At 34.3% G+C, this 16,401-nt stretch overlaps 2 protein-coding genes across 7 annotated transcripts in view; one reads left to right on the forward strand and one right to left on the reverse strand.

Annotated features, from left to right (window-relative positions):
• LOC149797727 (uncharacterized) overlaps window positions 1-3,225 on the forward strand; it is a 32,048-nt gene extending 28,823 nt beyond the window's left edge. Inside the window, exon 9 of the mRNA XM_089962662.1 lies at window positions 1,550-3,225. Coding sequence (XP_089818788.1) covers window positions 1,550-1,757 — 208 coding nt within the window. The 3' untranslated portion in view covers window positions 1,758-3,225. The remainder of the gene's footprint in view (window positions 1-1,549) is intronic.
• Window positions 3,226-8,366: 5,141 nt separating this feature from the next.
• LOC149797728 (P protein-like) overlaps window positions 8,367-16,401 on the reverse strand; it is a 135,413-nt gene continuing 127,378 nt past the window's right edge. For all 6 annotated transcript variants that reach the window (XM_089962669.1, XM_089962667.1, XM_089962665.1 and 3 more), the window contains exons 18-20: window positions 14,511-14,604; window positions 11,018-11,111; window positions 8,367-9,977 (exon numbers count right to left, since the gene is read on the reverse strand). In XM_089962669.1, coding sequence (XP_089818795.1) covers window positions 9,887-9,977; window positions 11,018-11,111; window positions 14,511-14,604 — 279 coding nt within the window. In that variant the 3' untranslated portion in view covers window positions 8,367-9,886. The remainder of the gene's footprint in view (window positions 9,978-11,017; window positions 11,112-14,510; window positions 14,605-16,401) is intronic.

The raw sequence follows: 16,401 nt of genomic DNA on the forward strand, positions 1-16,401 counted from the left end.
ACTTTCTTGGGCTATCATAACACATGTGAAATATATTAGAGTGAAATTTGCACTGACAATACAGCATTATTATGGTGAATGTATCACAGATTATGTTTGAAAAACACCATGTGGAGTCACAGAAAGGTAAATAATACCCAAAAAAAACATCAACCCTTGAGCCAGTACTCATTACCTCAACAAACCCAGTGGGGGGGCCCCGAGTGGTCTAAAGCGCTCTCCGTTGCGGATCACTGCCATCTCACCTCTGTCTGCCTGGGTTCAGGTCTCCGATTCAGCCAATGTGGGTATGTGAGAAAGCCAGTAGCTTCTCGTGGATCTGTGGTTCTTGCCGGGATTTTCCCTATCATGTGCTAAAAAATGGCATTAAACCCAACAACAACAACAACAACAAACCAAGTGGAATCAATGGTAACTGTATAGTCCAAAAAAGTATCCAGTATTCTAATTTAAGCTGAGAAATAAAACAAAGAACCAAGTTTATTTTCCAAAGAAAGTTATATCAGTTGCAAATATACAATAAATTATTCATTAGTTTTCTAATATGTGTCAGTATTGTCATAATGCAGTATTTCACACTGCTTCAGAGTATTCATGAAAGAGTAGATGAACATGTTACCAGTCTACCTTGTACATGAACATGTTACCAGTCTATATAGTTGAGTTAGTCATGTTACCAGTCTGTCTTGTATATTTCTATGAAACAAACACTTCAAAACGATGTAAAATGAAATGAGTTTATTATAATAAGCAATCAAATGAGGTTTATAAGCAATTGTTCTTTCTTAAGTAAGGATTGTAACAGTGTACATACAGTGCTATGAATTCAGTATTTCACAAAGGTGTGAAGTGTGCAGGCAGCTTTAGTGCCATTATCCTTTTGTTGTTGTTGTTGTTGTTGTTGTAGGGTTTAACGCCATTTTTCAGCACACGATAGGCTATACATTGCGGCCAGTATTAATGGTGGAGGAAGAACCCGGGGAAAACCCCAGAAAGAACCACCGACCCACGAGAAGCTACTTGGCAAGCATTCTCACATACCCACATTGGCTGAATCCAAGACTCAAATCCATGCAGACAGAGGTGAGATGGCATTGATCCGTAATGGAGAGCGCTTTAGACCACTTGGCCACTCATGGTCCCCATTATCCTTTTGTCAGAACAACCTAAAAAAAAATGTTCAACCATAAAATGCACATGTGCAAAAATAGGAAAAATAGGTATAAAAAGTGTGTTGTACGTACCAAAATATGGTACAGTTATTGTTTTAAACATAAGAAGCTACATGTAGAATGATTCATTAATTTGCATGTTGGCTACTTAAAAAACTCAATCTAGAGCGTCAGGATAATGTGACTGGGTGGGACATCATATTACATGTCTGCAGCATGATGCCCCAGTGCTAGACACCACTATAAACTGCCACACTGCAGACATCATAGTGATATGACTGAACAATTGTTAAAGCTACGTTAAAAATCCAAATCACATCACATCACACTTCTTTAATAGACCATTTGATAGTCATTTTTCATCAAATTTCTTACAGTGAGCAAGTTGATCTGGAGTTGCCAGAGCAGCAAGAAATGTATGAAACAATTCCAATTCCTAGAGTGACAGAGGAGCCCAGGATGAAATTCAAGGAGAAAAGAGTGGCCTCCCTTGGTAGTGGTTGTAAAGAAGAGACAGTTTCATTTAAAAAAAGGAAATTGGGCTCAGGGTCACGCAATGTAAGACAAAGGGATAATGATGACTGATTTCCTCAGAACATTCCATTGTTTTCGATAAATCAATGATAAGTGACTGTTGAGATCCTTTAAAACAATTCTGAAATATGTTCCAACGTCTGTTGTTGCCATATATAATATTAGATTATATTTTGTTAGTGACTTAGTATGGAATACAGAATCAATTGGAAATTTATAATTAGAAACCATGCAACAAATTTATCCGACCTAGGACCATGACTAATCATTTTAACTTAATTATTTATACGATTCTTATGCGAAAGCAAGATCAGGAAATGCTGCATAACTTCATGACAAAAAGAGGTTGTTTGTGATGTCAATCCATGAAGACTTGGCTTGCTACTTACTAATCTGGTTTAGTCTCTTACCAGCTGTCCACATGACTCACTTTAATGAAAGAAAATGTAAGAAACCTGACAGAATGGCATAACACAAGAAATCTGACAGAGGAGGCATTATGCAAGAAACCTGACGAGTGGTATAATGCAAGAAACCTGACAGGTGACATAATATAAGAGACATTGCTGTTGCATTTCATTTTCCTGTACTAAATAAAAGCAGGAACCTGAACTCTTGGTGTGGTATTTTTGGAGTTAGTTAATGTTTTTCTTCTTCAAATACAGTACCAAATCAAAATAACTTAGGAGAACTACCTCACAAATACATCTCTAGCGATAAACAAGCTCAGCTTTTTGTTAATTCAGCATGATTACTGTAATAAAATGTTATATTTTACATGTTTTTTGGCATTAAAAACCCCTTTTGGACAAGCAATTTTAAACAAATTATAAGGCATTTTGTATTTTTCAGGTCCACATGTATATTTACATTCTGCAGTAACTATGGATTCCACTCACTGCCTGAAATGATGTATTGTGAGATCAGTAAGGATAGAGTGAAAAGGAATGAGTATCATTTGAATACTAGTGTTTTTGAAAATGATTGAAGAAAAAATGAATAATTAAATGATTTTCAAAAGGTTATATTTAATGCTTTGTTACAGTCATTTCTTTGTTCAAACTTCTGTCAAAAATGCATTGCTGAAATAAAATGCCACTACCTTGTATACTCGTTTATAAGATGAGTCCAACTGCAAATTGCACAGACCCAGTTCTGCTGGAGCATAACGCTGAGACACATAACAATCTGTGCAGTTTGTTTGGAGTAATCAGTAGAACAAACAGCATAGACCCTAATCTGCAGGCACATTATGTGATGGCAGATCAGGATTTTTGTTGTTTGCAGTTCAATTTGACTTATAAGCAATTGTATATGGTACTTTCTTCACAGATTTAAACACAGTCATGATCCATCGAAATGAATACCAGGTTCATACACACCTTGAGTATCCTTTGTATTTTTAAAATCCTTTTTCATGTCCTTCAGTATACCCTGAATTGTGGCTCAATTCTGGCCCTGTCTTTGAATATAATTGAATTTTATGAAGTTGAGAACAAAATAAAATATGTGAACCATGTGCTAATGCATTTCTTTGCTTTATTATTCATATTACTTTTATGAATTGGTGTTCAGCATTTTTAGTGGACTGCAAGTGAATGTGTCATTTGTTTGTGCATGGTCTCACTTATATGACATCATGGAACATATGCATTCTGGAGGAAGAACCTGGAAAACCCCATTACAAACCATGACCCACAGGAAGCTATAGCTTTCTCACATACCCACAGTGGATGATCCTGAGACTCAAACCCATGCAGACAGGTGAAATGGCAGTGATCTTTATAGGCACTCAGACACCTGGGGCCTTTCACCTGTTTTTAAAAGGGCCAGCAAGTAAATCAAAGTAGCTGATCAATCGTGAGCCATCATTATAAATGGGTTTCTTGGTGTTTTCATGAAAGATGACTTTAAAGGAAGAGTACAGAATAGAGATAGGCTTTGCCTTTGAAAAAGTGACAAAAACACTGACAAAGCATACTGCTATCCATGTAAGAAGTTTCTTTCCCACACCTGCTTTTTTTCTTTTCTTTTATACTCTCAGGACTTTATGGGGAGGGCTTTTAATTTTTTCTGTGGTGCCAGTGGTAGTTTAAATTGCAGTATCTGTAAATTTGAGTTAACTTGAATTAATGGCAAATATAACTTATGTTATTTTGTCTTATTCTTTTTATTTTACCTAATTGAAAGGCATTTTAGCTTGTATCATGAGTCCATGTTACTCGTTGAGAATCTGGATTCTGTCCTTGAATGTTTTTCACATGAACCTGTATGAACCCTGGAATAACATGTACAAGCAGTCATGATCCATCAAAATGAGTAGCATACACACAGTCATGATCCATCAAAATGAGTAGCATACATACAGTCATGATCCATCAAATGAGTAGCATACACACAGTCATGATCCATCAAAATGAGTAGCATACACACAGTCATGATCCATCAAAATGAGTAGCATACACATAGTCATGATCCATCAAATGAGTAGCATACACACAGTCATGATCCATCAAAATGAGTAGCATACACACAGTCATGATCCATCAAAATGAGTAGCATACACACAGTCATGATCCATCAAATGAGTAGCATACACATAGTCATGATCCATCAAAATGAGTAGCATACACATAGTCATGATCCATCAAAATGAGTAGCATACACACAGTCATGATCCATCAAAATGAGTAGCATACACATAGTCATGATCCATCAAAATGAGTAGCATACACATAGTCATGATCCATCAAAATGAGTAGCATACACACAGTCATGATCCATCAAAATGAGTAGCATACACAGTTATGATCCATCAAAATGAGTAGCATACACATAGTCATGATCCATCAAAATGAGTAGCATACACACAGTCATGATCCATCAAAATGAGTAGCATACACACAGTCATGATCCATCAAAATGAGTAGCATACACAGTTATGATCCATCAAAATGAATAATTTTCAAAGATAAATGCACAAATTTACTGGGATATTTCTAATTATGGATACTACTCTGGTGGCATAGTGGTTAGAGCGTCTGCCTCGGATGCAAGTCACTGGTTAGATCCCTGGCTGGGTCATACCAAAGACTTACAAAATGGTACTAACAGCTGCCTCAATTGGCGCTCAGCATTAAGAGGTTAGTGTTAGGACTGGTCGGCCTGGTTTCAGGATAATGTGACTGGGTGGGACACCATGCTACATGTCTGTGGCATAATGTCCCAGTGCTAGACATCACTATAAACTGCCACACTTCAGACATCGTAGCGATATAAATGAAAATTGTTAAAGCTACGCTAAAAAAGTCCAAAACACACACACACACTCTATACCCCATGACTTTGCTACTTTTACTTTGATCATCACACATGAAATGCATGTACTTTGAAGTAATAAACAAAAATTCTGATGCTAGCATGCAACATTCCTAAAATCAAACAGCCAGACAACAACAACAAAAAAACCCAACCCATCCGCATCAATTTGTTGCCACTTGTGTTAAAGCAAATTTTGTATACTTGTTGTGGTTTTATTAGGTTGAAAAGGTTAGCAGTCAAAATAGAGTTACAAGTATAGGTCTAGGATTTCTTCCATGTCAGGCTTTCTTGGAAATACAGCAATCATATTTATCAAGCCAATGCCTCAGTTGTATCTTTTAATAATGGCATGATGGCATTGTTCAGCAATGCACATTATTCCAACAAATGGAGAGAAAAAAACTGAAGCAATATAAGACAGTGTTAACAGCGTCACAACAATTCTCTGACTCTCCAAATACAGTGGAGATTATGCAAAAATCCATTGGCCCAACTATGATCTTTATCAAAGGCACATTTAACAGTGCAGATTGTAAAATGTATACAATCAGGCAACTTCAAACCATGCAGGTACTGTATAAGTAGATGCAAAAGACATTATTATTAACACCAACCTGACTTTCAACTCTGGATTTCTGCAGCTTTACCTCATCTTTAAAGAAGCTTGAGGTTTTTGTGTGCAATTCCTCTGAGTCACATGCTTGGGTTTTGAAGAGGTCTCTGTGAAGTTTAGTTTTGAGCCAAACACAAATTATTCCATAAGAATAAAGCCAACAATGCAATTTGGCAGACAGGAGGTAATCCTGGTTAAGTTGAGTTGTCAACATTAACATTGGGGATGCCCATGCTAACCACTTCACTGGCCACATAAGACTTGTTTTTAATGAAGTTTGGAACTGCATCAATTTATATCTAGGTACATCCATTTGTGAGAATCAAACCAGTTCCCTTCTGGTCATGGCTTAAGCTTTGGATTGCCTTATTGCCTTAACCACTGACTCACTAATGTTCCCAGCATTTAGCTGTTTTGCTGACACTTGTATGTACAGTCATGGCACTTGAGGATATGTACCACACATAAAAGTAGGTCACAGTGATCTATTTAATTTGCTCTAGTGGTTTTGCCAGATATTTAGCTTGCCAGGCTGTAATATAAGTGATGGTTAAACTTACATGATATTGCAAAGGTATGGGGAGACATAGCAATATCGATGTTAGTTTATCCAGCCATCTGTCCAAAGACATGGAGTCTTCTGCAACATTACTTTGCTGTGGTCTTTTTTCACTCAAACCCATTATATACTCTGCCCATGGGTAAAGGCATAAGCCAATTCATTTGGGATCCAAGGTCAGGGTCAGTGGAGCTGAAAATCTGATTTTCCTTTCTGCATGACAAGTTTCCGTTGCCGAATTTTCATCAAACTTAATAGGTAGACTATACTTGGGCAATGACAGCTCTCTATCGATTCTGAGGCTGAGAGTTGAACAATTGTTGCCACTGGAGCCAATTTGTAATTTTATTTTTATTTTTACCAGATAAATCAATTTTCCTGGATCCAATTTTCATCAAACTTCATAGATTGTCTACACTTGAGCAGGTGCACCTCCTCATTGATTCTCAAGCCCAAAAGTTAAAAGTCAAGATTACAGGAACCAAAATTGCCATTTTGGGCTCCACATCATAAGTCTCGTTTCATCAAAAGTCCTGCACCCCATTTAATCGACTTAAAAGTTACATTCCATTTGGGGATGGGCTGCATCCAGTTGAGACTGCAGTCAAAAGTTCAAAGGTCATAATCACTGGACATGAAATTGCCAAATTATATTTATTATTCATCAGCAATAGCAATGGTTGTTCATGAGGCACTCACGCAAATATACATTATGCATGCATGTATACATACATACTGTTATAACTAGTCTTAAGCTATGCAACAGAAAGAAGCCAAACCAAAATGTTTTGTAAAATATAGCAAACAATTTATTTCCCTAGAATACAAAGTGAAAATTTAAAAGGAATTTAGAATATTATGAATCAAACCCCAAATGATCCTAAATATGCTATCACAAATCCAAAAGAATAGAATGTTCTAAATGAATTCCAATAGTTCTGAATGTCCTAATGTGCCATACTGATGTAATCCAAAATGTCTTTGAATGAATTCACAGTAATCCCCAAATAGTGTTAATCTAGTCAATAAGTACTTAAGTAATTCAAATGAATGATTAAAACAATTATAGAATTATATCTGAACACAACAGTAAATAACTCGACAGACAGATCTTAAGATTGGAATGAATACTTTTTGTTTGCCACCACCTTTCATAAAAATCGAAGACACAATAAGATGACCAGAATTTGGGTCATAGGTTCACTTCCAGAATATTCTAAGGTCAAAAAGCCATGCCAACATGTTAAAAAATTACCGTTATCTTTAAGTATAATTTACAATCATGGACAAAAGTTAGCTATCTAACCATGTTGTTTACAAATGACCTTAGCTTAAAACTACAATCTAAAAGCATGGATAAAAGTTAAGCACACAATATGGACATACATACAGACAGACACATTCTGAGTACATACAGTTTGCACAATTATTTTCTGAAGCACTGTATTTTTATCTTGTAAAGTTAAACAGATCCTTGTTTAAGAAAAAAAGTCACTAAGTTCAATATTTTTCTTGTATCCTGTATCTTTTTTAAAGAAAAAAAGGAGGGGGTCAGAAAAAGCGATCATCAGTACTGTGCTTCTAACATTTTGTAAAACAAGAGGGCTGGGATTTTCATGAGAAATTACAGTATTAACATTTAAATCTCTTTCTTTCTTTCCATCCGTTTCTAACAACCCATTTTCACAGATGTGTGGACAGCTTTACTACTTATTTGTTTTGTTTTATCTTCAGCCTTTCATGATTTCACAAGAAACATAATCTGAACGGACCACTTGTATGACTCAGTTTTATGTACAATCATTGCATCTATTCCATGTTATTAGTGTGTTTCTGAGTCCTAGCTCAGAATAATAATTCTAATAATAATGCTACTACTGTAAATCCTGACTTGAGAGACCACTGCTGTAAAAGACTACCTGCCATCAAAGACCACTGTAACAAAAGACCACATTTTTCATGCAGAGGTGAACAGTGTGATGACCTTTGATAAGAGACCATCTGTCTTGAGAGACATTTTAAATGAGGTTGTAAGTAGTCTGCCTATTTGAAATAAGTTTTCACTATATTACTATTACTATTATTAATTAATTCATTAGGATTTAGGTTACCCCACATTCAGAGCATGCTAAATAAAGTAATAAAATGACTTGAGATACGCAATGTAAAAGTTTTACATGGTTTATTGAGACATAAATGCATGTATAATCAGTCATAAAATGACATCTTTTTATTGACATAACACTGATCATATATTGCTTAAACAAAAGATATAAATCATAAAAAAAAGTGTTTGAATGTTACAATTTCATCATTTAATTTTATGTATAAATATTTCTTGAATCAAAGAATCAGATCCAACATTAAGAATAAATCTGCTTCAACAACAAAGAAAACTCGCATATTATTCTTCAGTGTTGTCAGATGGTACTTGGGTACTATGGGAGTTTTAGACTGGTTCTCTATTTCAGATAACTCTGGTGTTACCTCTAAAGGAGAGAACCAGAAGATCCCATTATACAATTCATCTACAGTATTAATGTGACATGAACTCCATTAAATTAACAGGTCTGATTAAAAAAATAGCTTCTTAATTTGACCCCAGCATTAGGACTGGCAGGAGAAGTTAACTATTTTCTAATGAACAGTCCAGTTTATCAAAAATGAAATAAAAGTTGAAAATTTACTTTAAATGTGAAATTAAGATTTATTTTTAATGTTTTCAATTATGTGACTCATTTTGGGATGTAATATTCTTCTGAGCATGCCTGTGGAATGAATGAAATCATAACAAGATAAGAATAATATTAATGTGAAATATTAATAACATTTAGTCTCTCTCAATCAATCAATCACAGCATTAATCTAAAAACGTGACCCAATATTTGACATCATAGGTTTTGAAGGAGCACAACATTAAGGAATTGTTGTCTCAGAAAATTTCTAGTAATTGTTAATATTTGCAGTAAAAATCTCTTTAGGTCCATAAAAAATGCACACACATACACACATTCAAAATCATGAAAAAGTTGCTAATTTGTAATTTAATGTCTTAGGAATTATCCCTGATAAATTATTTCTGTTTTAGCTCCAAGAGTATCAGATTACAAAGAAAATCAGAACAATCCAATAATGCCAACATATGTATCACTTGCTGTACATTTCCTTTAACTGGTCCAAAATTTGAGTCATTACACACAGAAATGGTCATGGAACAGTACCCATTCATCAAACTAATGTAAATTAGTTTGTGGAATGAGTGTCAAAAAGTCAGCAAGTCAACACTGGTTAAAGACCATAAAATAATCAGGTGCACTGAAACACAACAAAATGTTATATTGCTGATTATGCTGTTATCAGTAAGCCTCCTATTCAGAGTCCATCTCAAACTTAGCAAGTTTGTAGAGCCAAGGAATCTTGTAAATCTTTTTATTTTCTAAGGTGTCCTGTACCATTCTTCAGGTTTATCATTTTCTTTTACAGTGGTAGCTGCTTTGCTTTACTCTGAAGATTTGGAATCCCTTAAAGGAAGCAAGTGCAATACCATGAAATGTTTCAATCTTTAACATTATTTATGGCATTTTACTGAGGTAAAAAGTAATACCATGATTCTAACATTATATACATCCAATTATTTCTGGATGCTAGGTAAATATTTATTTCATAAAAGGGAGCATTCTTGATTGTTCAAAAGTCGTGCCAGGTAAATCCCACATGACAGATAACAAGATACACTGTGGCTGCAAGGTTAGTGATGAGCATCATGGGAAATCCAATCCTGGAAAAGTAGACAAACTGAACTAGTCTAATATTTTTCAAATAAAAATTACAGTATTTTCTTATTATAAGACCCTTCATTATAATACCATTTCTTTTGTAAGGTGGGTATAGTAATGGTAATGATACCATTTTATGATATAGTACAGGGGTCAGCAACCTATTTTACATAGCAGGCCACTTTTTCTGGATTAATTACAAAATGAACAAGTGCATGCCACCAGTAAGACAGTAACACTGTTAAAATCAATTTTTTCAGCTGCCCTTTGTGTGTAATGTAAAACCTCTTGACATGCCATAGGTTGCCAACCCCTGATATAGTAATATTAAATTAATGCATTTCATTACATGGTTCACTTTCACAATACCTCAACATACTGCATGACTCCAATTAATGGCATTATAATGAGGGAGTGCTATAAAAAAATTTTTACTACAAAATGCAATAATTAAACTCTGAGCCTAATATTTTAAATTAATTATTTTACTGAAATGAATTGACTTTTATATGAAATAATACTTCAAAATTTATCTCACTAAAATGAATCAAATTTTATGTGAAACAATATTCTAAAATGTATCTTATTAAAATGAATTGGCTTTTACATGAACTACAGTTTTTTAGGTGTAATTAGTAGAACAAACAACACAGATCCTGATCTGCCAGCACATTATTCAATGTCAGATAGGATCTGTACTGCTTGCAGTTGAACCCGAGTTACAAGCGAGTATATATTGTATCTGTTTATCCGAAGAGTGTTAATTTTGTAAGAATGGCTTTCCATAGTCCTTCATCTTGAAGGGGCATATCTATTTTTTATTTAAAAAATTCATTTTGTTTCATACACAACCTTTAAAACAAAGCTAGTCAATACTATTTATGTGTATCATAGATGACCTGATAACATTAATAAACATGTGATCTGGTAAATTGTGGGGTAATACAATATCTGTATAAATTCTTCAAATACCTATAATATGGTGTACAGTGCAATGCAAAGTAGGTGTATATGTGATGAGAAATAATGGCCAGATACTTACTTGAAGAATTCCATAAATGTGAAGCCATATCCATGTTGCTCTGCGATTCCTGCGCAAACCACATTGGCTGATGCACCAATCAGTGTACCATTGCCTGGCAAAAAATGGGTAGAGCATGTAAATGAACTGGATGATCACAGCATATAACAGTAAACTACAACATAGAGGAAATATTCCAAACGATGAACACGTTTTAAGTAAAACCTCAGGATAATTTTGCTTTTCACAAAACTCCATTGGTACATGATCTAAGAGCCATAATATTGGTACATTACTAGGCACCATAATATTGATACATTACTAACAGTCCTATTGTTGGTACAATACTTGGAGCCATAATATTGGTACAATATTTGGCGCCATAATATTGGTACATTACTAAGTGCCATAATATTGGGTACATTATGAAGTGTCATACTATTGGTACTATACTTGGAACCATACTATTGGTACCTTACTATGAGCCATAAGATTGGTACATTATTAAGTGCAATAATATTGGTATATTGCTTGAAGCCATAATATTGATACATTACTTGGAGCCATAATATTGATACATTACTTGGAGCTATAATATTAGTATATTATTAACTACCATATTATTGATACATTACTTGTAGCCATACCATTGGTATATTATTAAGTATTTGAAACTATAATATTGGTACAATACTTCGAGTCAAAATATTGGTACATTACTAATAGCAATTATATTGGCATATTATTAAGTGACATAATATTGGTACATTACTTGGAGCCATAATATTAATATATAATTGCCATTATATTAGCATATTATTAAGTGACATAATATTGGTACATTACTTGGAGCCATAATATTAATATATAATTGCCATTATATTAGCATATTATTAAGTGACATAATATTGGTACAATACTTGGAGCCATAATATTAATATATAATTGCCATTATATTAGCATATTATTAAGTGACATAATATTGGTACAATACTTGGAGCCATAATATTAATATATAATTGCCATTATATTAGCATATTATTAAGTGACATAATATTGGTACATTACTTGGAGTCATAATATTGATATATAATTGCCATTATATTAGCATATTATTAAGTGACATAATATTGGTACATTACTTGGAGCCATAATATTAATATATAATTGCCATTATATTAGCATATTATTAAGTGACATAATATTGGTACATTACTTGGAGCCATAATATTAATATATAATTGCCATTATATTAGCATATTATTAAGTGACATAATATTAGTACATTACTTGGAGCCATAATATTAATATATAATTGGAGCCATAATATTGATACATTACTAATAGACATAATATTGGTACATTGTTAAGAGCCATAATATTGGTACATTACTTGAAGTCATAATATTGATAGATTACTAACATCATAATATTAGTAACAGCTATAACAATCTAAAAACCAAAATAAATTCATAGGGTGCTGTTCATTTTATTGCAAAATGTGTGCCCCAAAATATGGACACTTACATGGAAACACAGAAATGACACCTTAATGTCCTTCTTTCCTCAACCCAATTTTATCATGTGTGTCCATGAAATTTTGTTGATTGAACATTACATATTCATCTCATTTACTTTACTGTTTTAATTAACTGTTATATAATGCAGTGGAGACAATTTATGGCAGGTCATATATTTAATTGTCAAATTTGTATTTTTGTATGATAGTATTTATCTCTATAAATTTTATATATTTAGATAAATTCTTTTCATAACTTTCTTTAAGAGAAAAATGAGATAATTGTTTCATAAGAACATTGAATTCATCCATAATTTCTAGCACTATGCTACCTAGATCAAATGAGTGACAGCTTAATGCTGTTGTAATAATGGATTGATTATATCTTCTTGATTTTTGAAGTAAGCATTCATTTGTCACCAGCGGAGATTATATTTCACAAGACCAGGGGATCAGCTAAAGCTGCCATCACCCCAGTTCCCACACTTGTGCATGTCTTGATGTCCAATTTTAAATCATTAATTTATTATCACAAGAATAAATATTACTCAAGCAGTTTTAGTTTCTGGCCATTTTGTTTAAATTAATTACATTTTCATTGCAGCAGGCTCCAAAAGTGACTTCAGTCGAGATAGATGGAAATTCACATCTAGGTCTTTGTCACTGCTCACCATCATTAGATAAGGTCTACATTAAATGCCTTTTTACATGTGGTGTGTTTGGGGTTAGTGGCTAATACAAACCAAAAATTTAGAAAATCATTGTAAATAGTCCACATGTGAAGAGCAACAATCATGAATTTAATTAACTTTGGAAGAATATATTTCTTGGCAGAAAACCAAACACTGATATCCACCAAAAAATTAATGAATTCCTAGTATTCTCTCAAATCAGAAATAACTTTCCTGAACCCTTGCAAAATATGTTCTATCAGTAATTAATGCAAACACATTTCCTCCTAAACAAGCTCCAAATGCTAGTGCCAGTAATTATTGTAAATGCATTACCTCCTAAACAAGCTCCAAATGCTAGTGCCAGTAATTAGTGTAAATGCATTACCTCCTAAACAAGTTCCAAATGCTAGTGCCAGTAATTAGTGTAAATGCATTACCTCCTAAACAAGCTCCAAATGCTAGTGGCAGTAATTAGTGTAAATGCATTACCTCCTAAACAAGCTCCAAATGCTAGTGCCAGTAATTAGTGTAAATGCATTACCTCTTAAACAAGCTCTAAATGCTAGTGGCAGTAATTAGTGTAAATGCCTTACCTCCTAAACAAGCTCCAAATGCTAGTGCCAGTAATTAGTGTAAATACCTAACCTCCTAAACAAGCTCCAAATGCTAGTGCCAGTAATTAGTGTAAATGCATTACCTCCTAAACAAGCTCCAAATGCTAGTGGCAGTAATTATTGTAAATACATTACCTCCTAAACAAGCTCCAAATGCAAGTGCCAGTAATTAGTACAAATGCATTACCTCCTAAACAAGCTCCAAATGCTAGTACCAGTAATTAGTGTAAATACCTTACCTCCTAAACAAGCTCCAAATGCTAGTGGCAGTAATTGGCGTAAATACATTACCTCCTAAACAAGCTCCAAATGCTAGTGTCAGTAACTATTGTAAATGCATTACCTCCTAAACAAGCTCCAAATGCAAGTGCCAGTAATTAGTGTAAATGCATTACCTCCTAAACAAGCTCCAAATGCTAGTGGCAGTAATTAGTGTAAATACCTTACCTCCTAAACAAGCTCCAAATGCTAGTGGCAGTAATTAGTGTAGATACGTTACCTCCTAAACAAGCTCCAAATGCTAGTGGCAGTAATTAGTGTAAATGCATTACCTCCTAAACAAGCTCCAAATGCTAGTGGCAGTAATTAGTGTAAATACATTACCTCCTAAACAAGCTCCAAATGCAAGTGCCAGTAATTAATGTAAATACATTACCTCCTAAACAAGCTCCAAATGCTAGTGGCAGTAATTATTGTAAATACATTACCTCCTAAACAAGCTCCAAATGCAAGTGCCATTATGAGTGGGAGGAGCTTTAAGTTGAGGGTTTGATCATTGCTAAGATGTACTAACACTGGCACCTTGAATAATGGAAAAAATACAAAGTTAATTTCTGTCCAATACATAAAACATGTCATACAATAAAATTTTAATTATCCAAACTTCTCATAAATTTAGTATTCATGTGGCGAACCAATGAACCAGAAGATTGGTGTATGAATAACAGGTGTAATGTAGACCTACAATGGATTTTAACATTTCCACTAAAATAACATCAGATGAGACCAAATTATGACTGACCTTTATGATTTTTTTTTCCCTCCATGATTACTTTGTATTTACAATAAGTTGAATCAAATCTTTTTGTGCAGAAAGACTTGGGTGTTTTCAAAAGAAGAATTAGTGTTGATTCTGCACACTGGCTAGGCAGGAAGTTCAGACTGGTTTTGAGCTGACATTTCATTAATTTTACCAACTGTTATAATTGTTGTAAACCAGTCTTAATCTAAAGCTAAAACAGCAATAATCAACATGACATATTCCAGTTTCTTAACAAAAACTTAACTTCATTAATACTCTTATTCAGACGCAAACTGGTACTGTTTGTTGTAGTATTATGAGTAATTTTTCAAGGAAATTCTTTTATCACATCAAAGATTAAGTGTCAACACTTTGATCATAGTATTTCTCCATGCAAGGTAGTTTAAGAGGTATCCCATTTTCAACTGTATTTAATAAGATATGTTGGCAGTGCAGTACCAACTTTCAGAAGACAGGGGTCATTTTTCTTGCTTTTCAATGGTTTAATCTATTTGCTATTATAAAGAGACAAGGACTAATTAAATGTTAGTAAGTCACAAGCAGTTTTACAAGCTGTAAAGTTCCTTTAGGCTCCCATGTATGTAATACTTAGCCTTCCTTAATAACACCGTTCATTATAATTGATTCTCATGGGCCTAGGACTAAAATGAAATGAAATGAATTAAACAGTAATGATAAACAAAACGTCCCCAATTTAATGACACAGATGTTATAAGAGGGGTACTGGAGTATGCTGCTGGACTTTGTGAAACTGATGTTATAAGAGGGGGTGTGTGTGATTTGGATTTTTAATGTAGCTTTAACAATTTTTCAGTCATATCACTACAATGTCTGCAGTGTAGCAGTTTATAGCACTGGGGCATCATGTCACAGACATGTAGCATCATGTCCCACCCAGTCACATTATCCTGACACCAGGCCGACCAGTCCTAACACTAACTTTGTAATGCTGAGCAACAAGCAAGACAGCTGTTAGTACAATTTTTGTAAGTCTTCGGTATGACTTGGCCGAGGATCGAACCCACAGCCTCCTGCATCCGAGGTAGATGCTCTAACCACTAGGCCACCGGAGTGGTCACTATAAGAGGGATATTGGGGTATACTAAGTGGCTTCATGAGACTGATATTTATAAGAGGGGTATTGGGATATACTGAAGGGGTTCTTAAAACTGATGTTATATGAGGGATATTGGGAAATATTGAGGGACTTTTTGAGACTGATGTTATATGATGGATAGTGGAGTATACTGAAGGGCTTTATGACACAGATATTATAAGAGGGGTGTTGGGGTGTTCTGAGGGGCTTCATGAGACTGATGTTATATGAGGGATATTGGAGTATATTGAGGGACTTTTTGAGACTGATGTTATATAAGGGATATTAGAGTATACTGAAGGGCTTTATGAGACAGATGTTATAAGAGGGGTGTTGGTGTGTTCTGAGGGGCTTCATGAGACTGATGTTATAATAGGGCTAGTGGGGTATACTAAGGAGTTCCATGAGACTGATGTTATAAGAGGGCTATTGAGGTATACTGAAGGGTTTCATGAGACTG

The sequence above is a fragment of the Sinohyriopsis cumingii genome, chromosome 6 (genome assembly GCF_028554795.1).
Source record: "Sinohyriopsis cumingii isolate HCF-2022 chromosome 6, ASM2855479v2, whole genome shotgun sequence".
NCBI lineage: Eukaryota > Metazoa > Mollusca > Bivalvia > Unionida > Unionidae > Sinohyriopsis > Sinohyriopsis cumingii.